This window comes from Esox lucius, chromosome 17, assembly GCF_011004845.1.
Source record: "Esox lucius isolate fEsoLuc1 chromosome 17, fEsoLuc1.pri, whole genome shotgun sequence".
In the NCBI taxonomy this organism is placed as follows: Eukaryota; Metazoa; Chordata; class Actinopteri; order Esociformes; family Esocidae; genus Esox; species Esox lucius.
In genome coordinates this window covers 32,624,117-32,651,269 of record NC_047585.1, presented here as the reverse complement: position 1 = coordinate 32,651,269, position 27,153 = coordinate 32,624,117, and the positions used below count along the sequence as shown (strand labels likewise).

The 27,153-nt window shown below is 42.6% G+C and overlaps 2 protein-coding genes across 3 annotated transcripts in view; both read left to right on the top strand.

The window, feature by feature from the left end:
- LOC105017045 (paxillin) overlaps positions 1-27,153 on the top strand; it is a 39,661-nt gene that overhangs the window by 3,778 nt on the left and 8,730 nt on the right. The window contains exons 1-6 of one of the 2 annotated variants that reach the window (XM_010881342.3): positions 17,395-17,521; positions 18,752-18,930; positions 19,161-19,246; positions 19,340-19,470; positions 19,641-19,836; positions 19,950-20,091. In XM_010881342.3, the coding sequence (XP_010879644.1) occupies positions 19,374-19,470; positions 19,641-19,836; positions 19,950-20,091 (435 nt within the window). In that variant the 5' untranslated portion in view covers positions 17,395-17,521; positions 18,752-18,930; positions 19,161-19,246; positions 19,340-19,373. Of the gene's footprint in view, positions 1-17,394; positions 17,522-18,751; positions 18,931-19,160; positions 19,247-19,339; positions 19,471-19,640; positions 19,837-19,949; positions 20,092-27,153 lie in introns of those variants that run through there. The other variant, XM_010881341.3, reaches the window with a different exon arrangement.
- LOC114828891 (pollen-specific leucine-rich repeat extensin-like protein 3) lies at positions 23,308-25,850 on the top strand. The gene is made up of 2 exons (XM_029113996.2): positions 23,308-24,551; positions 24,755-25,850. The coding sequence occupies exons 1-2, from the start codon at positions 24,330-24,332 to the stop codon at positions 25,319-25,321; spliced, it is 789 nt and encodes a 262-aa protein (XP_028969829.2). The 5' UTR covers positions 23,308-24,329; the 3' UTR covers positions 25,322-25,850.

The window sequence follows — 27,153 nt, the reverse complement described above, 5'->3', positions numbered from 1 at the left end:
TGAGGGCTGGATTCAAACTCACACCAAAAATCTAAGTAAACAATTGAAATCACAGGCTGTTCCAACAAATTATAATGTGACTCAGTAGTGTGTATGGCCCCCACGTGCCTCTATGCACTCCTGACAACATCTGGGGATGCTCCTGATGAGACAGGTGATGGTGTCCTGGGGGATCTCCTCCCAGACCTGGATCAGGGAGTCCTGGACAGTCTGTTTAATTGAGTTTAATTGACTGTGTTATAAAGGGGGTATTACGTGTTTCCTATTCAATGTAGTAGCGCTCATATTGTGTTGGTAGTTTTTGAAAATGTATTTCGGTTAACCGAATACTATTTGAATAATAACACAGCCTATTTGGATTGTAAAATCATGTCCAGTGCACATACCTACTGCAAACATTGGTTAGACATTCACCATTTCAGATGTACCTATCCAATATAATTATTGATGCCACAAAACATTCTGACAATAGCCCAAAAACAACCATACTGCAAAATTACATCACAATGGATAAATAGAAGGATTAGTTGGTTTCAAATGCAGGCCAAAGTTTGATATGCCTATTTAAACAGATCTAATGTCATTTTAAGGTCTTAAGTGAGAAAATATGGAATGGACTTCCCAGGTGACATTACAAACCAACCTGCTTAGCTGGCAATGCCTTTCCAGTGTAGCCTGAAGTCCAAAAGGCTACTCATTGAGAGAAAAAATAACCAGCTCGGAATGCTAGCTGCCATGTTTAACCTGGCATATTCTCCTTCTAGAAAACTGATCTGATTATTATTAAAGACATAACTGTTGAGACATACATACTGTCAAAAGAATGCCAAGAGTGTGCAAAGCTGTTATCAAGGCAGAATGGTTTCTTTGAAGTTTCTAAAATAGAAATGTATTTTGATTTGGTCAATACCTTTTTTTTTTTTGGTTACTACATGGTTCATATTCATCTCATAGTTTTGATGTCTTCATCATTACTCAGTGTGGAAAACAGTGAACTAAAGAATTTTTTTCACCTTGAATTAGTACTGGTGTCCAAACTTTGGACTGGTCCTATATGGACAACACTGTATTTAATAGATAATGAAGTTAACATCAAATGATGAAACTGAGAAATATTATTGTTTTTGGAAAAATTCATGCCCACTTTGAATTAAAAAAAGTTGGGAAGGGCATGTTTACCACTGTGTTGCATCACCGCTTCTTTTAACAGTACTCTAAGTGTTTGGGAACTGAGGAGACCAATTGCTCTAGTTTTGAAAGTGAAATGTTTTCCCATTCTTGGTTGATGTTGGATTTCGGCCACTCAACAGTTCTGGTTCTCCTTTGTCGTATATTTCATTTCACAATGCACCAAATTTTTTGTGCTGGACTGCAGGTAGGCCAGTTTAGCCCCCAGACACCCCTCACATCTTTCTAAATATGAGAAGAAATGACACTTTGCTACAATGTAAAGTAGTGAGTGTACAGCTTGTATAACAGTGTAAATTTGCTGTCCCCTCAAAATAACTCCACACACAGCAGTTAATGTCTAAACCACTGGCAACAAAAGTGAGTAGACCCCTAAATGAAAATGTCCAAATTGGGCCCTAAGTGTCAATATTTTGTGGTCACCATCATTTTCCAGCCCTGCCTTAACCCTCTTGGGCATGAAGTTCACCAGAGCTTCACAGGTTGCTGCTGGAGTCCTCTTATGTCCAAATTGGGCCCAGTTAGCCATTTCCCCTCCCCGGTGTCATGTGACTCGTTAGTGTTACAAGGTCTCAGGTGTGAATGGGGAGTAGGAGTGTTAAATCTGGTGTCATCACTCATTTTCCAGCACTGCCTTAACCCTCTTGGGCATGGAGTTCACCAGAGCTTCACAGGTTGCCACTGGAGTCCTCTTACACTCCTCCATGACAACATCACAGAGCTGGAGGATGTTAGAGAACTTGCGCTTCTCCACCTTCCATTTGAGGATGCCCCACAGATGCTCAAATTGGGTTTAGGTCTGAAGACATGCTTGGCCAGTCCATCACCTTCACCCTCAGCTTCTTTAGCAAGGCTGTGGTCATCTTGGAGGTGTGTTTGGGGTCGTTATCATGTTGGAATACTGCCCTGCGGCCCAGTCTACGAAGGGAGGGGATCATGCTCTGCTTCAGTATGTCACAGTACATGTTGGCATTAATGGTTCACTCAAAGAACTGTAGCTCCACAGACCATGACATTCCCACCATGCTTGACTGTAGGCAAGACACTTGTCTTTGTACTCCTCACCTGGATGCTGCCACACATGCTTGACACCATCTGAACCAAATAGGTTTAGATGTATTAATATTTACACTTAGTGCCCAATTTGGACATTTTCACTTTGGGGTGTACTCACTTTTATTACCAATGGTTTAGACATTAATGGCTGTGTGTTGTGTTATTTTGAGGTGACAGCAAATGTACACTTATACAAGCTGTACACTCACTACATTGTAGCAAAGTGTAATTTCTTCAGTGTTATACTCAAATATTTACAAAAATGTGAGGGGTGTACTCTTGTGAGATACTTTATGTGCAGAATGTGGTTTGTCTTTGTCTTGCTGAAATACAGTGGGGAGAACAAGTATTTGAGACACTGACGATTTTGCAGGTTTTCCCACTTACAAAGCATGTAGAAGTCTGTAATTTTAATCATAGGTACACTTCAACTGTGAGTGACGGAATCTAAAAAAAGAATACAGAAAATCACCTTGTATGATTTTTAAGTAATTAATTAGCATTTTATTGCATGACATAAGTATTTGATCACCAACCAACCAGTAAGAATTCCAACTCTCAACAGAAAAGCATAACTTAATATTTGGTACAGAAACCTTTGTTTGCAATTACAAAGATCATACGTTTCCTGTAGTCCTTGACCAGGTTTGCACACACTGCAGCAGGGATTTTGGCCCACTCCTCCATACAGACCTTCTCCAGATCCTTCAGGTTTCGGGGCTGTCGCTGGGCAATACAGACTTTCAGCTCCCTCCAAAGATTTTTTTATTGGGTTCAGGTCTGGAGACTGGCTAGGCCACTCCAGGACCTTGAGATGCTTCTTACGGAGCCACTCCTTAGTTGCCCTGGCTGTGTGTTTCGGGTCGTTGTCATGCTGGAAGACCCAGCCACGACCCATGTTCAATGCACTTACTGAGGCAAGGAGGTTGTTGGCCAAGATCTCCCGATACATGGCCCCATCCATCCTCCCCTCAATACGGTGCAGTCGTCCTGTCCCCTTTACAGAAAAGCATCCCCAAAGAATGTTTCCACCTCCATGCTTCACGGTTGGGATGGTGTTCTTGGGGTTGTACTCATCCTTCTTCTTCCTCCAAACACGGCGAGTGGAGTTTAGACCAAAAAGCTCTCTTTGTCTCATCAGACCACATGACCTTCTCCCATTCCTCCTCTGGATCATCTAGATGGTCATTTGCAAACTTCAGACGGGCCTGGACATGTGCTGGCTTGAGCAGGGGGACCTTGCGTGCGCTGCAGGATTTAAATTCATAACGGCGTAGTGTGTTACTAATGGTTTTCTTTGAGACTGTGGTCCCAGCTCTCTTCAGGTCATTGACCAGGTCCTGCTGTGTAGTTCTGGGCTGATCCCTCACCTTCCTCATGATCATTGATGCCCCACGAGGTGAGATCTTGCATGGAGCCCCAGACTGATGGAGATTGACCGTCATCTTGAACTTCTTCCATTTTCTAATAATTGTGCCAACTTCTCACCAAGCTGCTTGCCTATTGTCCTGTAGCCCATCCCAGCCTTGTGCAGGTCTATAATTTTATCCCTGATGTCCTTCCACAGCCCTCTGGTCTTGGCCATTGTGGAGAGGTTGGAGTCTGTTTGAGTGTGTGGACAGGTGTCTTTTATACAGGTAACAAGTTCAAACAGGTGCAGTTAATACAGGTAATGAGTGGAGAACAGGAGGGCTTCTTAAAGAAAAACTGACAGGTCTGTGAGAGCCGGAATTCTTACTGGTTGGTAGATGATCAAATACTTATGTCGTGCAGTTAAATGCACATTCATCATTTAAAAATCATACAATGTGATTTTCTGGATTTCTGTTTTAGATTCCGTCTCTCACAGTTGAAGTGTACCTTTGATAAAAATTACAGACCTCTACATGCTTTGTAAGTAGGTAAATCTGCAAAATCGGCAGATGTGCAAGTCACCCATGCCATGTGCGCTAATGCACCCCACACCGTCACGGATGCTGGCTTTTGAATTGTGTGCTGCGATGTACTGTGTTCACAGACAATGGTTTTCGGAATTGCTCCTGAGCCCATGCAGTGATGTCCAATGCAGAATTGTCTGTTTTTATGCAGTGCTGTCCGAGGGCCTGACGCTCACGTCCATCCAAAATATATTTTCGGTCCTGTCCATTGTATACAGAGATTTCTCCAAATTCTCAATCTTTTAATGATTTAATGTACCACAGATTATGAAATCTGTGGTACCTTAATCAGTTTTACATTAATAAACATTCACACTTATCTGTAGGTTGGAACCAGATCAGACAATTCTACTGTGGAATTCTTTAGTTATTGATTCTGAAAAGTAACCTGCAAAGAATTCAATTCATCCTTATGGAACGACCCCTGACCTCTGTGTAAAATATGAAAGCTTGGGAGTTGAGACTATTGCTTAGAATATGTCACCTGGAAAATAGTCTTGAAAGTGTTGCTTGCCTGTTTCTTTATCCAAACCCAAGATAAGGCCAGAAATTCATAGAATTCTTATTTTTGTTGCTAGATTTAATCTTCCCAAAATGTTACCTATTGTTATTTTGGTATGATTGCATGTTTAGAGCAGTCACAAACAGTGAAAATTGTATGGCGATTTTGACAAAAAAAATTATAGATCTTTGGCCATATCTTGGCCTTAGATAAAGATACAGGCAAGCTACTTCAGCAACTCCTTCAAGGCTAGTTTCCAGGTGACATATTCTAAGCAATAGTCTCAACTCCCAAGCTTTCATAATTTACACAGAGGTCAGTGGTCGTTCCATAAGGATGAATTGAATGCTTTGCGGGTTAATTTTCAGAATCTATAGCCACGATGCCATTACAGATCTCTCTCTCTTTCTCTCTTTAACGGGTTTATTGGCATGGGAAACGTTTGTTTACGTTGCCAAAGCAAGTGAATAATAATAATCAAGAAAGGTTTAAAAATGTACAAGTCAAAATAAAATCAACTTGTCTATCATTTTGCATGTACGTTACATTTGATAAAGGCATTTTGAGTGTTCTATTGTAAGCTATGTACTGCAGACTTACTGAGTGCTTGCAAGAGGCTACACTCCGCAAGCCCCCCATCCATTCTGTGATGACAATCAATACCTTTTAACAGGAAGGACTGTCAATTTTGGCCTTTAAGAACATACACAGATGCACTATCAGGCACAATGCACTGCGTAGGATTGGGGGTATAGCTTAGCTGTACATCTCCCTCCCACCACTGGCCCACGACGGTGCACCTTACAGGAAGCTGTGGGCCCTTTGAAAGCTGAAGACCGGATACCAGCCCTGGGTGTCTCTGCATTCAATACGGCGCCGTTTTCCCTTAATAGTACACTACAGGGCACCCAGTCCTTTACTAGGTACTTTACCAGTGTCCTCTGTGGATTTGAAAGAAGGCTCCGGATGCTGTTTTGATGTCCATGACTGATAAAACTAGTTTTTATTATGGCTCTCTGTCCTTCTGCAACAGTTATGGGGGAACAGTAGGTTTGGAACATCAATACATAGAGGATTGTGTCCTAGTGCCCTTACATCCCAGTTTGAATGTAATCATTTGCTTATTGGGACAGTGCATTCTACTGGTTTCCAGGGCGCCTAACTTTTGGTCTGTTTGTATTGTCCTCTGTGGCAGGGGGTGATGGCCCATGTGTCATTTCCTCTCACCATGCAAAGCACAGCAGCCTCTTTAATTCTGCAGTCTGTGTGCCTGCTTCTGTCTGAGAGGCTGTAGGGCGCTGTAACGCAGTTCATACACCCCTGACATTTGACAAATTGGTAAATTAAGGCGTTGTGCATTAATTCTGTACAATACAAATCAATATGCAAAATCTTGGACAAAACGAGTGCGCTCCTAGTTTTAATAGCAGGTGTTATTACCTATGCCAGTAATAACTTAATGAAGGGGTTTCTTTTACTATCCTATTTGCATTTTCTGCATGCACGTTATATTTTATTTAGAATAATGCCCTGTAACGATACACCTGCAGTACAGTGCTGTGAAAATGTGTTTTCATAGCAGGTTAGGTCGTACCGTTTGCCATGAGAAAATTTAAATCCTTAGGTAAGGAACTGTTTCCGGAGTTGTAATCATTTAGAGACAATATCAGTTTTGACATCATTAACCAAGGGCACAACTACACACACAAGAATAGTAGCATAATCGGAATAACATGGAGGCTTTGCGAAATGCAACATGAATACTTTTATTTTCAGATTTCTCTTGTTCAATACACTAATGGCATCATGGGGTGTATTGTTTAGGTCTCAAAGCCCATTCCTATTCTCCCTATGGCCAATTATATGTGAAACAACTCACTGACCTAGAAATCTCTGAAACATGATAAAAACCGTCTAAAGGTCCTTCAGGGTAAAACGTTCCCTTAAGTTAGCTGTGCCGGGCAGACAATGTCACCATTTTAATGGGTTTCATACTCTGTAGCGGCCGGTCATATGAAAACTAAAACAGAATATTGAAATTTTAAGGTATACAGTGGATATAGTTTTCTCATCATTAAGGGGGTTTTGGACATAAAAAGTCTACACACCCCTGTTAAAATGCCAGGTTTTTGTGATGTAAAAGAATTGAACAAAGATAAATCATATCAGAACTTTTTCCACTTTTTATGTGACTTATAATGTGAACAATTCAATTGAAAGACAAACTGATATCTTTCGAGGGGGAAAAATGAAAAATAAAAACCTTACAATAACCTGGTTGCATAAGTGTGCACATCCACTTATACTGGGAATGTGGCTGTGTTCAGAATTAACCAATCACATTCAAACTCATGTAAATAGAAGTCATTACACACCTGCCATCATTTAAAGTGACTGATTAATCACAAAGTTCAGCCGTTCTTGGATTTTCCTGACATTTTCTTAGTTGCATCTCAGAGGAAAAGCCATGGTCTGCAGAGAGCTGCCAAAGCATCAGAGGGATCTCATTGTTGAAAGGTATCAGTCAGGAGAAGGGTACAAAATTTCCAAAGCATTCGATATACCATGGAACACAGTGAAGACAGTCATCATCAAGTGGAGAAAATATGGCAGAGACATTACCAAGCACTGGATGTCCCTCCAAAATTGATTAAAATATGAGAACTGGTCAGTACCACAGATGAGATTTTTGGCCATAATTCCAAAAGGTATATTTGGCACAAAAACAACACTGCACATCACCCAAAGAACACCATACCCACAGTGAAGCATGGTGGTGGCAGCTTCATGCTTTGGGGCTGTTTTTCTTCAGCTGGAACCGGGGCCGTAGTCAGGGTGGAGGGAATTATGAACCGTTCCAAATACCAGGCAATTTTGGGATAAAACCTTCAGGCGTCCGTTAGAAAGATGAAGCGGAAGTTCACCTTTCAGCACAACAATGACCCAAAGCACACATCCAAATTCACAAATTCATGGTTTCACCAGAAGAAGATTATTGTTTTGGAATGGCCAGGCCAGAGCCCAGACCTGAATCCAATTGACATCTGTGGTGTGATCTGAAGAGGGCTGTGTACAGGAGTCCTCGCAATCTGACTGATTTGTTGCACTTTTGCAAAGAAGAGTGGGCACCTATTGCCACACAAAAATTTGCCATGTTAATAGACTCCTACCCAAAAAGACCGAGTGCTGTAATAAAATCAAAAGGTGCTTCAGAAAAGTATTAGTTTAAGGGTGTGCACACTTATGCAACCAGGTTATTGTGAGTTTTTTATCTTTCCCCCTCAAAGATATCAGTTTGTTGGGTATTTTGCGGGTATTTTTTAACTTAGATTTGCATAGATTTTCAAAAAAGACCTGCCACTGTGGCAGGTAGATTGATAGAGGAAATGTAGCAGCATATTGCTGTTGTAAAAAAAAGCAGGGGTAAAAGTAATATCAGCCAAAGTAAACTAACACTTTTTCTGAAAAGTGGCAACAGGATGACTCTGGTAAATGTGTGTGGCAAATACATATTTAATAAAACATTTAATTGTTCTTTGAAATACATGTTCAATACATGTTTGAAGATTTTGAAAGAGAACCAGGTGTTTTCTGTCATTTTTCCTGTGAAAACGTGTGTTAAAATGTTGAGTGGCTGGTTAAATTTGGGCATCCACCAGCCACAGTGGCTTGTGAACCAAAACGCACATTTCCTACCCTGACCAATTCCTTAAAGCTGTTGAAAATCTAATTAAATATGAATAATTAAAATAGTTGACTGCACTGTTGAGAATATTGAAAGCTGTCTTCCGGCTATTTATAAATATCCCCGGGTATACAGAACTCCAAATTGACACAATCATAAAATGTTCATTTTAATACTTTGTCCAGAATCCTTTGCAGGCAATAACTGCTTGAAGTCTGGAACGCATGTACATCACCAAACGCTGGGTTTCCTCCTTTTTTATGCTTTTCCAGGCCTTTACTAGAGCTGTCTTCAGTTGTTTGTGGGTCTTTCTGCCTAAAGTTTTGTATTCAGCAAGTGAAATGCATACTCTATCGGGTTTGAGATCTGGTGATTGACTCTGCCATTGCAAAATATACCACTTCTTTGCCTTGAACTCCTGGGTTTCTTTTGCAGTATGTTTTGGGTAATTGTCCATCTGTGAAGTGATGCACCGTCCAATCAACTTTGGCTGAATCTGAGCTGACAATATATCCCTATACACTTCAGAATTCATCCCGCTGCTTCTGTTTTCTTTCAACTCATTAATAAACAAGTGACCCAGTGCTATTGGAAGCCACGCGTGCCCATGCCATCACAATGCCTTTACCGTGTTTTGCAGATGATGTGGTATGCTTCAGATCATAAGCCGATCCATGCCTTATCCATACTTTTTTCTTCCCATCATACTGGTACAGGTTGATCTTAGTTCCATCTGTCCAGTGAATGTTTTCCCAGAAGCTTTTTTAGATGTAATTTGGCAAAGTCTAATCTGGCCTTTCTATTCTTGAGGCTTGAGTGATGAACCTTGTGAAGCCTTCTTTTTATGGTAGACTTATAATGATATGCCTATTTTATGCCTAGTTTCCAATAAAAACGTTCTTGAGAAATGAATATTATTCTCAAAGATGTTTGTGTGAACCAAGTCTAATAGAAGTATCTTGCCCTGAAATATTTAATGTTGATCCCTATCATTTTAAAGTCTTTGGTCACCCATGTCCCTGATTCCCTGCGATATTAATATGGGAAAGGTCAGAGAACACTCAAATGTTTTGAGACAGAAGTGCTTGACCATTAATTACACAGTGGCTGTAAAATTGAAGAAAAAAAAAAAGTAGAGCTTTTTGGCCACAAACACCATAGGTGGATTTGGTGTAAAAAGAAGATTCGAAGGCAGAAAATGACCTAATCCCCACTGTGAATTATGGTGGTGCCTGGGATTTTTGTGGAGCAATTTTCTTCCAGGCCTGGGGAACCTGGTTAGGATACACTGCATCGTGGACTCTGTGATAAAACAGAAGATCTGGAGATTTATGAAGAACTAATATTAAAATGTTGCAATTATTTTAATATTATAATATTTCCTATGCACTATTGCAAAATGTATGCACACCCCTTCATAAAAATCCATAGTACTTATGTTTGTTGATCCATTACAGCTTTCAAAATATCTCTGAGATATAATGTACAAACTTAAACCATCCATCATCCATCCATCATCTTCCGCTTATCCGGGGCCGGGTCGCGGGGGCAGCAGTCTAAGCAGGGACTTAAACCAGTCTCCTCAAAATTAGCAATCAGCAAAATACCACCCTGGCACTTTTGATGAAAACCACTTTGGACACATCAAAAACGTCAGGACTCTTCGAAGTCTTAGCTTCACTGATAACAAGATTGAGTATATAAGCCCGGGATGTGACACTGTTTGCCTGCACATGGGTGTCTAAAACATTTAATTTCCTTTCATTAGGTGTGCGTGCATTAAATTAAACATTGTAGTCCAAGGCAGTATAACAACATTCACAGACTGCGAAGATGTAATTTTGTTCAATTCATTCCCACTTTGTCCCTTTGACAGAACTGATTACGGATTAGAATTATTAGCCATTTCCTCAGTCCTAAGCCTGTCCCTTTCTTTGGCACTTAAACAGCACTGATTGTTTTACAGCTGATGTGGTGTAACGAAATGTTTGTCCGAGCTTCATAGCATTCCAGGGACCTCCCCGTGCTCATTGTGTCCAAGCGGAGGGTCACAAAGACTGGCCTGTTCTGGGCCCTGTCACCCATACTTGCCTTCAGAACAGAGACATTACTGGCACTTCAGAACCCAAACAAATACAAATATCAGCCTCTGGTTGGTCAGTGGAAAAGTGGCTTTCTAGGTCTAATCATTCTCCTCTGAGGGGGGGGGGTGGTGTGAGTGCATATATACACTCACCTAAAGGATTATTCTCATTAATGCAATTATCTAATCAACCGATCACATGGCAGTTGCTTCAATGCATTTAGGGGTGTGGTCCTGGTCAAGACAATCTCCTGAACTCCAAAATGAATGTCAGAATGGGAAAGAAAGGTGATTTAAGCAATTTTGAGCGTGGCATGGTTGTTGGTGCCAGACGGGCCGGTCTGAGTATTTCACAATCTGCTCAGTCACTGGGATTTTCACGCACAACCATTTCTAGGGTTTACAAAGAATGGTGTGAAAAGGGAAAAACATCCAGTATGCGGCAGTCCTGTGGGCGAAAATGCCTTGTTGATGCTAGAGGTCAGAGGAGAATGGGCCGACTGATTCAAGCTGATAGAAGAGCAACTTTGACTGAAATAACCACTCGTTACAAGCGAGGTATGCAGCAAAGCATTTGTGAAGCCACAATACGCACAACCTTGACGCGGTGGGCTACAACAACAGAAGACCCCACCGGGTAGCACTCATCTCCACTACAAATAGGAAAAAGAGGCTACAATTTGCACGAGCTCACCAAAATTGGACAGTTGAAGACTGGAAGAATGTTGCCTGGTCTGATGAGTCTCGATTTCTGTTGAGACATTCAGATGGTAGAGTCAGAATTTGGCGTAAACAGAATGAGAACATGGATCCATCATGCCTTGTTACCACTGTGCAGGCTGGTGGTGGTGTAATGGTGTGGGGAATGTTTTCTTGGCACACTTTAGGCCCCTTAGTGCCAGTTGGGCATTGTTTAAATGCCACGGCCTACCTGAGCATTGTTTCTGACCATGTCCATCCCTTTATGACCACCATGTACCCATCCTCTGATGGCTACTTCCAGCAGGATAATGCACCATGTCACAAAGCTCGAATAATTTCAAATTGGTTTCTTGAACATGACAATGAGTTTACTGTACTGAAATGGCCCCCACAGTCACCAGATCTCAACCCAATAGAGCATATTTGGGATGTGGTGGAACAGAAGCTTCGTTTCCTGGATGTGCATCCCACAAATCTCCATCAACTGCAAAATGCTATCCTATCAATATGGGCCAACATTTCTAAAGAATACTTTCAGCACCTTGTTGAATCAATGCCACGTAGAATAAAGGCAGTTCTGATGGCGAAAGGGGGTCAAACACAGTATTAGTATGGTGTTCCTAATAATCCTTTAGGTGAGTGTATAATGCTCTTTGCAATTATTCTGAATAATTGTGCTCTACCAATATAATAAATTATTATTCTTTATTATTAAAGTAGTCATGGTCAGGTGTCTGGAGGTTGAAAACCTTCAGTATGATCACTTCTGAGCTGTTGTTGGAGAATATGCTTTTAAAGGTGTTGAGCTCATTGAGGTCCTCTTCAAGGGTATTGATGACAACTGTGTTGGCCTTGAGTGGATGAGTGACAGCATGGAATTCAAATGAGGAGATTGGGAGGGAAGGTATTCCTTCTGTCTGACTGAAAGAGTACATAGTCAGATAAGAGAGAGCAGCTGAAGTAGCTGTGTTCAATTGGTTAATCCCTGTCTCTTTCTGAGCCACAAAGTGTAGATACTTGAAGTGTAGTTACACGGACTGAGATTAACTCAAATCTGTTTGCTACAATTGCAATTCATAAGGCTGCCAGAGTTTAGAAAATGTTTTCTAATATGTTGAGTCTTAAAACTGCAAAGGTAATCCTTGGATATTTTGCATATTCTACCTAGTTCCTGATAATTTTTGCTTAGACAAAGATACAGCGATGACAGACGTTGATAGATGGATAGATTGAATCATTAAACTTGATTGATTGAGTCATTCATTATATTGATTTTCTTAAGGCTTTATTTAATTTTCTAGTAATAACAAAGGATTATTCTGCATTTATCTAAAGATAGACCAGGTGTATGTGTAGGACATTATTAGAAACAACATCTACATTTACTCTTGCGCTTTCTGCCCCATGACTCTACAGTGCATTTTGTACAGTATACTGGCATGATATGGTTTGGTGAGGGCCTCAGAATTCCCCTCAGGTGGTAGCAAGCAGGTAGACAAACAGCAGATCCATGTGTATGCTCAATTTAAGATTATTCCATGACATTGTGGTATCCTTTAGGTTGCCTTCTGGTGAGACATTTTTAAGGCACCTGTGAATATTCCAGCAGAAGCAGCTGGAATTACTGGTGCATTACAAGCACAAGCCTTCTGCTGCCACCCTGACTGTAAACATGTCTGTTTTACTAAACCCATTCTGACACACAACACATTTTTAGCATTCGCTCAGGCTGGCACTGCCTACTGGAATATTTTAATTGACAATGTCTTTTTTGCCTTTTCATCTCTTCCCCATGTCTTCTGCTAACCCATTCTCTCCGTCTGTTTTAAGACAGCACCAGGTGATAGTATGTAAGGCACGCTGAATTGCTTCTATGTATAAATTGTGCTGTAAAAATTTAATTTCTTGCTTGCTATATAAAGAATTGCTAGATAACCCTGCTTCCCATTAAATAAAATGTAAGGGAAGAAGACCTGAAGAAGATGGAGGATGAGAGAGGTTGATGCGGAGATGTATGTAGGGATGTAGTTTAAGGCAGAAGGAATGGCAAACCCTCCCAACCATGGCAGCCGATTGTGACTTCTCTCTTAAAGATTCTGTCTGGGGCTTTGGCGATTAACCAAATGCTTCTTCTAACCTCACATTTTTTCTAACCTCGCAGAATGTTTAGTATGTTGTTTAAATGTGCCTGATCTGTAGTTCCATTTACTATCAAACCTCAGCTGGTAACGAAAATCCAAGTTTCAAATTCAGTGGTTTTGATAACATGGGACACAAATTGGGACCTGAGAATTTTTCTCCCCATTGACAACAGTGACCAATAATTGTTGATTGTGTCTTTAAGGATATTGGCCACTGAGATATTGGCCAGTTGACATATACAGTTCGTATCCCTACTCTAAGTAGCTTATCTTTAAGTTTTTAGAAACTTGACATCAACCCTCCACACCTTTCTCTCACTCCAAACCAAATGGACCCCCTGCCCCCATTCTCACTTCAACTTCAGTTACGTTTTTGTAATAAACCTCACATGGACCCCCTGCCCCCATTCTCACTTCAACTTCAGGTATGTTTTTGTAATAAACCTCACATGGACCCCCTGCCCTTATTCTCACTTCAACTTCAGGTACGTTTTTGTAATAAACCTCACATGGACCCCCTGCCCCCATTTTCACTTCAACTTCAGGTACGTTTTTGTAATAAACCTCACATGGACCCCCTGCCCCCATTCTCACTTCAACTTCAGGTACGTTTTTGTAATAAACCTCACATGGACTTCCCACCCTGCTTGAAAGTCCCTCACCCTCTCTTTTACCAAATCAATGTCGCCCTCTTCAGTCTGCAACAGACACTTGTTGATTTTAAGGCCATTATTAAACAAGACTCAATACTGAAACTCAGGGTAAAATCAATGAGCAGCTAGAGAATATCACCTGCATAAACATGTATGGAAATGCAACATTTATCGCTTAAATAGGTGAATAATTAAGATATTATTATTTATTATTATTATTATTAAAAGGATGATGATGATGATGATGATGACACTAATAATTTATATTTTTACCAAATTGCCTGTTTTCTAGCTTAATGGATAGTACAGTATATGGGTACAATGGTTAGCATAGAAGGTCAGTTTTCTGTGGTAGAAATAGCCCATTATGTATTGTTGTGTTTAAGAATTCATTTATACTTTGATAACATACAGCTCACGCCCGTTCGTATCCCACAAGACTTGTCTATCCACTGTTTCCAAGTCAACTACATTTATGGCAGTATTTCCGTCTTCAATAAAACAAGCAAACGCCAAAATGCATTACAAAATCTTAAGGTTGAAAGGACAATCTACACACACATAAGAATGAGTTGTGGTGTTTTTATTTTCCTATTTAGTGTAAAAAAAAAAATATTTATTTATTTCTTTATTTTTTAAATCACTCATGTTTTGTATATCGGTTTTTATTTTGTTTTGGTGAACCACTGCTGCCCTAGCAGAAGATAATGAGGATAGAAATAAACATTCCACCTTCTGAAGACATCTTGGCTGGATATCTGTTAGGGATCTGTTTTCCTCCCATATAGTCCTCCTTCCGTCCAGTGTTGACCTTGTCTTTCATCTCCTAACCTTTTCCTGTCTTCTTGTACTAGTTTCTCTTAATTCCTGCTGAATTCCCTGTTCTCTCTGCTCTTAATGCTTCTCCCTTTTTTAATCCTTATGGTTCCCTTCATCTTCCTCGCCTCACTGTATATCTCATACTGCACTCTGCCTTCCCCTCTCCCTCCCTGGCATGGTAATGAATCCTAAGTGGCTCTTTGCTCAAGGCGGTGTCGTAATTACAAAACATGCACTGCTAATTTGAACAGGGAGGGAGTCTCCAGGGTCACCTCTGTGTCTCTGCTCTCTGCCTGTCTCACATCTATTTCCTTTTTTTCTTTTTGTTGTGGTGCCATTAAACTCTAGCTTACATGGCTTACAGATTTAATTTAATACAAGTGTCGGCCTATTGTTTTAGTTATTGGTTGCTGCAAGGAGAAGTCTAGAAGTTTCTTTATTGTTGCGGATTCTTCATTTGAGTCATGTTCTTTACCCAAGCACATAAACTCTCTGTATATTTAGGGGCTTGAGGCTTCTTATTTTAGCCAAGGGTCACTGAACCTCTGGGGCTCAAGTCACCCTACTAGTTACTGTCTGTGGGGCAGTTTATTTATGAACTTGTTCTCTAATTTGGCTCGTATCTTTATGATGAAAAATTTATGTATTTCTTTTGATGGTATTTCATTTTTGAAATGTATTGCAGCTGTGATGACCTGCCTGTTTAGAAGTTCTCTTCCAAAAGCATTAGCATTTGAACAGCAGAGGAGTGGTTTAGTATGCAGAGCTTGAAATCTCCAAGTTGCAGGCAAGATGAGATTACATTTCCTCATTCAGGGCACTTTTTATAGAGTTATGGCCAAAAATATTGCCATCCTTGCACTTAAGTAATACCTATTTTCTTCTAATATTGAATATTGTAATTCTCCACACCTTATCGGGTTGTCATCTTATTTTTCTTAACTTTAACACCGTTTTTGTACACTGGGTTGAATATTGTGCTCTCAAGCCCCTTAATAACCTCATTTCATGATACCTTGTGTATTGGTTTCCTCTACGACCATGTAGATGTGACAGTTTCCGGGAAACATTGCCTTGTGTCTAGGTTATGCCATTAGATTACCCTGTGAATCCATGCAAGTGCATTGGAATGCTCAATGAAATCAAAACGTTGTTTTATGCATTTGCTCATACAGTTTTATAAAATGAATGTTAATGGGAAGATAATATGGCTGCTGTAGAATGTTGATGTGTTGTGCAAATGAATCATGAGGCAGAACATGGCCCAGGGTGATCAAGTGGTCCGTGTCGTTGTGCTGCTGGAGTGTGGGTTTGACTCTGACCTGCTACTCTTCAACCTTTTTGATTCCCAATCAAGCATAACATGCCTTATTCAGAATGCCTGATGCAATCATACTCAAGTGTGCAACTTTGCAAACATCGACAGGGGAGGCATACCTAACAACAGTCCTCAATACTTGCCCTATTGTGCTGTGTTTTATCGTACCACTCACTTAGCTAGGAGGTCAGACAGACAAGCATGCTGGTTAAAGTGCTGTGTAGGTGTAGCCAACCTTAGTCATATTGCAGGGGTAAGGTCAGTTTTCGATTCAGCTAGTTTTTCGCCTCAGGAGAGTCCTTCTAGCCCGTCCAGATATTGGGAAGGGCATGTGAAGTGCTGGTTGAGCTGATGTGTCCTGGCATGTTCCCCTCAAATCTTCGGCACTGAAACGTTTTTCTGGGCCTTCACACACTTTTTTTTTTTTTAAACAGCCTATTTATTGCACAACAGTTACAAACTGTTTCCTTTATGTTCTGAGCCCTGAGAACTAACATAAATAACAAGTGGAGGCTAAATACTGTCGCTATTTCGCTTGGTTAGTACCATCACAAAACCCTGAAACAGCTTGTACTGAAATGGAATAGGATTGGATCTTTGCACGGAGCCTGTCTTTGGATGCAACGGCAGGTTGGATGTTTGGCTGTTGGTCTACCCTGGGAAGGTCTTGCTGTACAGTAGTTGAATAAACACCCAAGTCTACTCTATCAGGAATGAAATCCTCTGGAATGTCAACACCACCTTAGAGGCAGTGAGCAAACCCTTCTGTTCCGGAAACCCAGTTATTATCTGGCGTGCTCTCGAGGCTAATGGAAACTCCAGCCAAAGTGGGCCATGGGATACTCTCAGCTACTCCATACTGATGAAGGGGTGTGTTATGTGCTCAAATGACTTGGTCACTTAAGTCAAGTACACACGGACTAAACGTTTAGTGTGACGGCATGAAGGGTTCATTGAATTACCCCTCTCATACCACTCTCTCGGTTGTCGTGTTGCACTCTAAGATCTCGTTCTAACCATTCACTCACTCCCTTCCTCTTTCATAACTTCCTTAATCACTTTTACAATCTGTTCACGACATTGTTCGTCTGCCTTGTAATGCATTACTGAGGTGGCTTTACTTCGTAGACCGTTCTTCTCAGTCATTGTGTGACGAGAACTTATTCTCTAGAGCCAAGAAGCCTGAAACTAAACTGGCATATCTAATGCTACACCTAATCCGCCTGCTGTCACCAGAGGGACGCCTCCCTCCTGCCCTCCACTTATTTCCTCCTCCTTCCTCCTATCTTACTCTCTCATTACCAGTCGTAGGGTGGCAGTTTCTGTCTGTCAGCCGGTGTCTGAGTTGCCCTCTTCCTCCCTGTCTTCCGTTGCATTCCTCTCTTTCGTCCTGCCGGGGTGTTGTAGTGTATGTGCTTGTCTTCTTTATCCCCTCAGGTATGTTGTTTCCGATCAGGTTTGTCTTGTGGTTTCCTTTTCATTTCTCCCTTTGTTGTTTCTCACCTTTTATCATTGTCAGTGGTGCTGTTTGTTGTGGGTATGTTGTTGTTGTCGTCTTGAAGTGTAGGTGCATATGTAATTCAGTTTATTTTGGGATTGTGTTTGTTGGTTTTCTTGGTGCAGACGAGGAGAGCTAATAAACAGTTTCCCTCACTTAGGAAGAAAAAGTTCTTAAGAGACATGTTCTAAGTATAGGGAACACTGGTGTGTGACCACAATGGTGGTACATATAATTAGTGTGACAGATATTGCTTTTCTAATTCAAATTTTTTGCACACAGACTGTGTAGCTAAATTGCTAGTAATTTTGGTTCCCCAGATAGAATAGCTGCATTTTAAAGAGTAGTGGAGATGAAGGGTTGAAGCCCAGATTGTGGCGGGTCAGTGTTTACTATGCATGGGACATAGGATGCATGGAACTTGATCTAGATTTGCAACTTTCATTAGAGGTGGAAAAACTATTTTGGTTAAAGTATATTCATTAATATACTTTAGTTCAAGTAGATTTTACTTGAAAATGTGTTACCAAAGCGTTTCTGTCCTGTGGCTGTCTACTCATTGTTAACAAAGTGCAGCAGGGACCGCGGGGTAAATTAGTAACTCAAGGTGTGGTGTTGCTGAGTAGTGCCATGGTCCAGATGATTCAGTCGAGTGGATTACTGCCCTGTTGACTCCTCCTAGGAGGTCTACAAATCACTCCCATTTGGCTGTTCAAACACGTTGTGGAAATGGTGTCGTTCAGGAGCAAACCGTTCCTTTTCATCAGAGGTTTTTGCTGATCACAATGATCATTTGACTTCCTGGTTTGAGTACCGTTACTACAGATCATTGCAAAAGCTCAAAATAGTGAATTTGTATGAACATTTCCAAATCTGACAACATGGTAGAATTTCATCAGAGCTGTTTAGGAGTAAAATTACTCTCTCATGTGAAAGGAGCCAGCATACTGAAAATACGTTGAATGCCCTTAACTAGACAAGTGAAGATTATTCATTTAGGAAGAGGAGAGGTATGATAATGAAGGGACCACAAGGGGTCACAGGTCATATCATGACAATATAAAATATATCTGCAAAACAGCTGAATTAACTACGGTACTTGGTCATCTCCTAATGTTTAGTAATGTCAGCATTTGTTCATACCACTATTGCTCCCTTTGATTTCCCAGACGCTTTGCTGGCGGACTTGGAGTCGACGACATCACACATCTCCACGCGACCTGTGTTTCTGCCAGACGAGACGCCGTACTCTTTGCCCACGGGTGGACAGGCCCCTCCCCCCGTACAACCTGCGACCCTGAACGGAGCCTCGCTTGTCCCCTCAGACTCCAGCCACTCATCCACACAGGTACCTGCATGCCCCGTCGGTGCCCACGCCTGTGTTACAGTACCTACCCAGAAGGCAGATGTGGGTTATAATCCAGTAACATACCTGATTCAGTGAATACCGTCGCATTGACGACTGTCTGGTTATAGCCGGCAACTCCAAAATCCAGAACATCCGATGACCGTTTGCCACATGACCCTACTAGGGCACTCGCAAACTACACTTCTAAGTATGTTTGTGTCCTTTCTCAGTCCCACAGCCCTGCACAGAAAAGCTTGTGGACCCGGGACAGCAGTAGTTCCCCTTTATCCCAAAACGAAGAGGACCACGTCTATAGGTGATAATGATGCTGATTATGTTCATGTTACTTGACAAAATTCACATGGGATCTCGGTTTCTGATGTGCGTTTCTCTCGGTTGGTTCCTGCAGCTTCCCCAACAAGCAGAAAGGTTCAGAGTCTGACATGAGCTCCTTCCTGGGCAGCAACCTGTCGGAACTGGACCGGCTGCTTCTGGAGCTCAATGCTGTACAGCACAACACGCCCTCCTTCCCTACCGAGGGTATGATACACCATGATGTGTTCATTCCAAATAACAACCTAGACTTTTAATTAGAATTATTTTTTGATAATATTTGACCTGGTCACAAAGATAAACATTTGCTATGTAAAATCGCAGCTGTTAAAATGCTGGGACTCAAAGATTTATTTTCTTCTACTCCTGTTTTGCAGAAGAGGCAGCCCCACCACTATCCTCCAGTAGCACCACCCACTATGTTCAGGACAACGGGGTTTCAGCATCAGCCAAGCAGCCTCCCCCCAGCATGGAGAAGCCCAAACGCAGCGTGGCAGCCAGGGTCATGGAAGACACAAGGCCCAGCGTCAAGAGCCTTCTGGATGATCTAGAAGGTTCTGTGCCCAACCCTACGTAAGGATTACATCTGGTCAATCAATGTTGCTCTCCCCATCAGTGGGGGACAATCAACTGCGTATTAATGGATGTTCTGTGTGTGTGTATATGTTGGTCTACTTGATTTGTAGACCTGCCCCAACGGTGGTGCAGAAGTCGAAGGAAGAGGAGGAGACTGCCTCCCAGCTGCAGGCCAGAATCTCTGCCTCCTCCGCGACGCGGGAGCTGGATGAGCTCATGGCGTCGCTGTCCGACTTCAAAGTCCAGAGCAATGTGAGTTTTACAGGACGATCATTGGAACAAGGATGGGTGGATGGATGACCAAGGGAAGGCCTGAAATTGCGTTTGTTTATGCCACCCTGTTCACATTTTTCCTTCCTTTTCATGTTATATTGATATTTGGTCACAATGTACGAGTTCCTGTGTGGACTCCGAAGTGCATTGGGTTAGGCAATTACTAATATTTACTTTTCTGATCACACAATACAGCAAGTTATATACACAGTGAGGTAACGATGGTGAAATGTTTCCATTTATCACTGATAAGACGCATTTGGACACTTGATACACTTGAAGCCTTTTTTGAAGAAGTGGTCATGATTGACTTGTCATGATTGACTTGTCATGATTGACTTGTCATGATTGACTTGTCATGATTGACTTGTCATGATGCACGTCTGCCACTGTGGCGACTTCCTGTTCTTCTTTTCAAACCATTTCCTCCCCCTCTCCCCTCACTGTCTTCTTTTATTGGTGTCTGTTTTTCCGTGTGTTTGTTTTCCCCTTTGGCCCTCTGGTTCCATTGCTGCTTGTCCTCCAGTCTGGTTCTCAGTTGTCTGTCAATATGGAACCCCTCCGGCTCAGTCAGGGATTGGATCCCTCCTCCCTGGAGTCCCCTTCTGCCCCAAGAGTTCTGCCCATGGACCCAACTGGGCCTGTGGATCTGCAGCCGGACTCCCACAATGACATATCCCCCTCATGTACCGCTGTGTCATTAGAGCTCCACATAGATGAAGATGTCTACTCTGCCCCGTCCACCTCTCCCTCAGCTGCTTTAGCCCCCACTGCCTTTTCCCAGAGCCTTCCATACTCCCAGATCCACACACAGCCGGCAGGGGAAACCACACTGATCTCCCACAAGGAATTGCTCACTGTGGTTTCCAGCACCACAATCCGTACTTTGCCAAAGCCCCCAGATCCATTTGCTGTAATTGTAAAGTCCGCCAGTCCTGCATTGGATACCAATACTACAAAGACTCCTGATTCTTTAACTGTTGCCAAGACCTCTAGTCCAGTTGTGGTAGCGAAAAGTATAAGTACTTTTCCCAAGAGCTCCAGTCCGGTTCCAATTCCTAGTAGATTTAGTCCTCTTCCGGTTGCTAAGAGCCACAGTCCTCTTCCGGTTGCTAAGAGCCACAGTCCTCTTCCGGTTGCTAACCGATGTAGTCCTTTCCCAGATACTAAAAGCCAAAGTCCTGTTCTGTTTCTGACGAGCCTCAATCCAGGTCCGGGTGCTAAAAGCCCCAATCCTGGTATCGTTGCTAAGAGTCCCACTCCTAAAACTATCACCCTTCCTCCATCGCCCCCCATTGCTCCGTATTCCGATCCAAAGAAGAAGCAGCCAGACACACCTTGTGTTCAGCCACCAGCGCCCCCTACTGCCTCTCCTGACCTGGGGATAACATGGCCATGTCGCGAGCCATTGTTGGAGGACACCCTCGACAGACTGCTCTCCTTTGAATTTAACCAACAAGAGGGAGAAGTGGAAAGTGCCAAAGGGCCTCACCAGGACAAGGAGGCATATTATTCTGTAGCGGGTGACGGGAAAGGGGCTCCGGAGAGCGTGGACGGAATTTCCCCGGGTCAGAGCAAGCCCCTGGATGGGCGCGAAAGGACAATCACCCCCCTTACCGATGCCAGTTGGATGGACGACTGCTTGACTCCGTCACCATGCCCGGGAACCCCTGATGGGATCCTTGACCTGCCCCTTAACCCGCCTTCGGCTGTGGAGAGGCTGTCCACGTCCAGTCAAGTACGACTCTCCTTTTCAACAGGCAACCCATCTGCACCAGCCCTCTCCCGTAATAAGCTGGCATGAATCGGAAGGGTTTGACGTGCCTTGCTTTTTTATTTTATTAGGGGAACTTTGAGGCCACATGACATTGACACATTCGACCTTCAGCATTCACTCATACATGCCTTTAAAAAAGCACTGATGCATTTTTAAAGTATAACATTGTGTTTAAATATTGCCAGTGGCCTTTTTAAAAGGTCTATTTCTGTGTGGATTTATAGGGATGCTTTGGATCACTGTCCTGCTGAAGATCCAACATTAACCAGTGTTAACCTCCTGGCAGAGATTTTGGCGTAAAATCTCCGGGTACGCCCCAACAAAAATTATTTGGCATAAAATCTTCTGTTACTTTACACGATCCTTGATTCCATGTATCCTAACCAGATTCAGATGGCCTTCTGGAGCAAAAAATTATATTTATATATTTACTTACTGGAAAAGATTTATATTAAATATCTTTTACAAAAATTCCTAGGGGCGCCAATAATCATGGCCCACACGTTTTTGCGAAAAGTAAGGTTAAAGATTTTTCTTAAAGAATATTTCCACAATTAAAGGTTAGATGGCTCTCATATTTTGAGTTTAAGATTGAGATGATAAAGAACGATGCCATTTCCTAATTTTTTTTTCCACTGGTGTCGAGATCAGGAGTGGACTACATAGTTTCCCTCAGTCTTTTAAAGTCCACAAATTATAATGACACTGTCTATCTTCTGGTTTATTCCAAAATCTATTCCAAATCTGTTTCATTAAGTCCAAACTGGTGCGTGAAGTGAAATATAATGGTGAAAGCTGACATCAGACTGGCTCCAACAGGCTGGTTCCATCTAGCTTGCTTATGTCACTGTGCTATTTTCAAGTTGAAGGAACTGAGATGGGCTCTTTTTTTGGGAGAGCAGATCACATGAACACAACATGAAGACCCATAAGGACTTGAATATTTATAGGGCATCTTGTCAAAGTTGTACTCTCCCTTGTTTTTCCTGTAGTGATGCATGGATTTTGTATGTTCCTCCTTGTGGAGAATGTTGGCTGTTGTGAACTCCAGAAAGATACAGGTCTGCACACATTTTAAGAGGGTTGACTATCTACCATAGTCCATGTTGAAAACACTGCTGTGTGTTGTTTGTGGCTATATTGCACGTCTCAACTTGCATTCATGACTGTGTGCATATCTTTGGGAGGAATCGTCTGAGCTTGTCACTTGCACAATCAAGGGTTATGCAAACCTTCACTGTGCAGGTAATTTAGCGGATGAGGTCCAAGAACAGAGGAACTTCTCAAGTAGGGGATTTTCTGAAAATGCTCCCTCTTTCCTTGATTTGAGTCACATTAGCTGTACACAAACACACTTGGTGTTGAGGGTGAAGGGCGGAGGACCTAATACTGCTTTTTCTAGATGAAGCATATGGAGATCGTCGGTGTCTTCACCTTTGTTCAGTTGTACACAAAAACATCACTCTGCATATGCTTGGATGGAGGGGAGACAAACCTTAGACATAGACCTGGAGCAGAAAGGGTTTATAGTGCTCTGAGAAACCATGTTTAAGGAGATGCTCCTCTACAGTGAAATTACAGAAATATTTCTGTTAACATCTGAGTGTTTTTGGCAATTTCAATTTTCACACTACTGGATGAAAAACTTGTGTATTTGACACATGATAATTGAGAGCCTATTTCTTCTCAAAGTTCATCTTTATTTAGGGATATGGAAAATATTACCTTATTAATGCCAATTGGAAGAACAAATATTGCTGCTGTTGGTAATAAAAAATGTTGGCAAGCTAAAAGCTAGGCTAGGTAAACGATACACCCATTAAAAAATAATCGTCATTACCATCATAATAAAGGGGAGGCTAGAGTCAATGATTTGTCTTAACCTCTATTATTGTTCAACTTTATTATAATAGTTCTTAAAGAATTTCTGGTTGTTTGGTAATATCCTGTTCATTTGATGGTTTCTGGCTGATGTCCAGTCAAGGCAAAGTAAAATGAAAGCAGAGTCCATTGAAATTGATTATGTGGTGCAGTGCATCAAGCTGCAAGCCCGTTTTGCTGCTTGTATTTGTGTGCTGCATGAGCATCAGATTATTTTTCAAATTGCAACTGTTATTGCACTGAGAAGACTGGGCGTTTGCTGCATTTTCCAATCAGCCAGCATGCTCACGCACCTCAGCCTCGCAGGTTTGAAATGGATGGCGTCAGAGTGGAATGCAATGGAGTTAAAATGAGTGCCCTTTGACTATTGCGATTCGCCTTCTGGTGCATTGTGGCCTGGCTTGAAGTACTCCGCTTCCTGGCGCTCCATGCCTGGCACCGACATGTGCTCCATCACCAGAAGTGGAGGGAAGCCCCCCCCCATGACTCCAGCTTACTTTTCCCAACCCAGCTCAAGTCTCTCATTCGCCGCACCAAGGAGACGCCCAACGTGCACCCCATGTACCGCGACGGCCAGTTGAGGCGTAAACTGGGTCCCGTCATCTTCACCAAGACCGGTTCCCAGGACCGCCTTATAGCAGAGCTGCAAGGGAAGCTGGGAATCGAACGCGCGCTGGAGCACCGGCGCAAGCAGCAGGCGGACGACTGGCTCACTGAGGGGGTCGTCGTCATGAGCAACCCGCAGCGCACGCGGGAAGATGGGGTCTCGCCAGTGGACAAGGTATCGAGGTGTTCCCGACGGCTAGAGATTCGAGACCTCAGGGGCCCGCAGCTTGTTTCTCAGTTAGTGCTGTCATGCCAGTAAAGTTATCGAGGCCCTTTTCTTACACCAACCTAGCTGACAACTTTATTCTTCTGTAGCCTGTTTGCCGCCGTCTGACTCATTTGTTAATGTCTTCTCCTGCTCTCTCTTCCAACACCCAGATCATAATTTCTCCTGACTCGCCTGTCCCTCAGAGAAAAATCATCCTGCCTCCACAACCCCCCCCAGCGCCCAAAAAGCTACCCCCTGCCAAGCAGATGCCTCTGCCCTTGCCTCCGCCCCCACCTCCCACAGCCACTCCCAGGGAGCCCACCCTTTTTCCGCCACACGCCCCTACCCCAACGCCTGTGGGGTGTCAGACTACCCCTCACTGGACGCGTACACCCAGAGATCCGTCCCCGCCACCCGGGACATCCACCCCTGCCCCGGCCAGACAAAACAGTCCCCCTCCCAAACCTGTCACACCACCTCCTGCCCCCAAAGTCTTTGCATCTGTTGGCTGCCAGACCGAGTATGATCCCGTCTTCCCACCAATGGAGGCATGGAACACTCTCAATCCACGTCGTTCTTTTCCGTTCCTCCCTTTCTCTCTGTCGCTCCTCACTTCTTGTTGTCACCATCATCATCAGCTATATATGCTTAATCTTCTGGTTTGTATTGTAGTCAGTGGACTGTGTTTCCAAAACAACAGTTTGTGTATCTCTTGGAGAGGGGTTGTGATGATGTAGGTGTTCTTTAAGGATGTGTTCGGTTCGGTGTAGGTTGCCATGAACCGTCGTGACGGGGCGACGTCGTGACTCTTACAGCCACCCTGTTCTGCATCTTGTCATGGTGCTGGAATGGTTGGCCCGCAAAGCCACCGAAACTTAATCTGGCACATGGCAGCACCATTACCTCCTACCAGAGGATTCTCCTCAACAGGGGTCCAGTATAAGCTTTACTTTTGACTGTGTAACTGCCCAAAACATTTCAACTAAGACCTAGCCAATCGGAACCCATTGAAATACTATTTAGTTGACTTCAGAGTCTTCTGTATTGTTATAATAAGACAGTACTGCTCTCTCTATATACAGTACCAATCCCCTTTAGATAAGCATGTCAAGTCCAAAAACTAATTTGATTTAACTTGTTTATTTTATAGTAAATTCAGCCTGTGTAACCTTTTCACATGTGGACCTTTGACTATATTAGGGAGGACAAGAAGGGGAATGCTTTTACTGTGGCCAGCCTAAGTCACACCTGTGCAATAATCATGCTGTCTAATCAGCATCTTGATATGCCACACCTGTGAGGTGGATGGATTATCTCGGCAAAGTAGAAGTTCTCACTAACACAGATTTAGACAGATTTGTGAACAATATTTGAGAGAAATAGTGTACATTTGTGTACATAGAGAAAGTCTTAGATCTTTGAGTTCAGCTCATGATAAATGGGGGCAAAAACAAAAGAGTTGAGTTTATAATTTTGTTCAGTGTAGTAACCCAAGGAATGGTGAAGACAATTTGTAGCCCTCACTTCCAAAAATAAGAAATTACTTAGGGTTAGAGGTAATGTTCAGCTTTAGGGTAACTATTAGGGAAAATAAGATTTTTCACTGGAATACGTTTCTGTGCGTGCTTTCACTGTCAGCCAATTTTCTTTCTATCCCCTCTGGAATGTAACTGGGTCAGTGAGCTCCAGTGACCACACCACTGGAGAAGTATAGTTCCCTCCAGCCTTGGTTCTACTCCTCTCATTTTCAGTATGCTCTCAGATTGAATCACCTGGGCATCACAACTGGTGTTGTAGTCTTAGATGCTTTTTTTGTAGAATCATGCTGACCACCACAGTAACTGCTTGAGCATTGAATGGGCCAATCACTGGTGAATGGCTGGGAAAGTCAATGGGTAGTGATCCCATAGAGCTCCCCTCAGGCTGCTTAAGCCAATGTGAAGCTTCCTGAGGTCGCCAGGTGAAGGAGCGTGCCTTGATACGTTGACCCACGTAGCTGCCTTGCTGGAAAAGCCTATGTGGAAAACATCTGAGTAGCCCAGCAAAGATCCCTGTGACGAAAGCTGGTAGTGATCTTCAACTCTCCCAAATCCTGTAGGAGTTGCTGTGCTGGGATGTGTGAAATAGGGAAGAAAGTGTGGGCAGTGAAAATGGGAGGATTGGACTGAAGAATTTCTAGGATGAGTCTAACATGTTCTGTCTAGCCTGGTATGTCAGTGGCATTCTCCATTCAGTCATTAAAATGACTGATTTCTGTGGCACCTCACATACGCCCAGGGGAGGTGTGTGCAGTTTCTCCAAGAGTAATTACTGTCATGTCTATTCTGTTAATATATAAATATATATTTATATCCACCCACGAGGGGCAATTACTCTCAGATGTAATCAATATAGTTGTGCAATAGAGACTTCTATGTTTTCTAATTGGGTTTTCTGTGATCTACTGAACAGAACAAGCTTTGGCAAGTGAGATCTGTGTGCAACTGTAACATGGAGAACGCGATTGTGAAAGTGTCTTCTAAAGAATGTGATGTAGAAAGAGAAGAACTGGAGGAACCCAATCAAATGT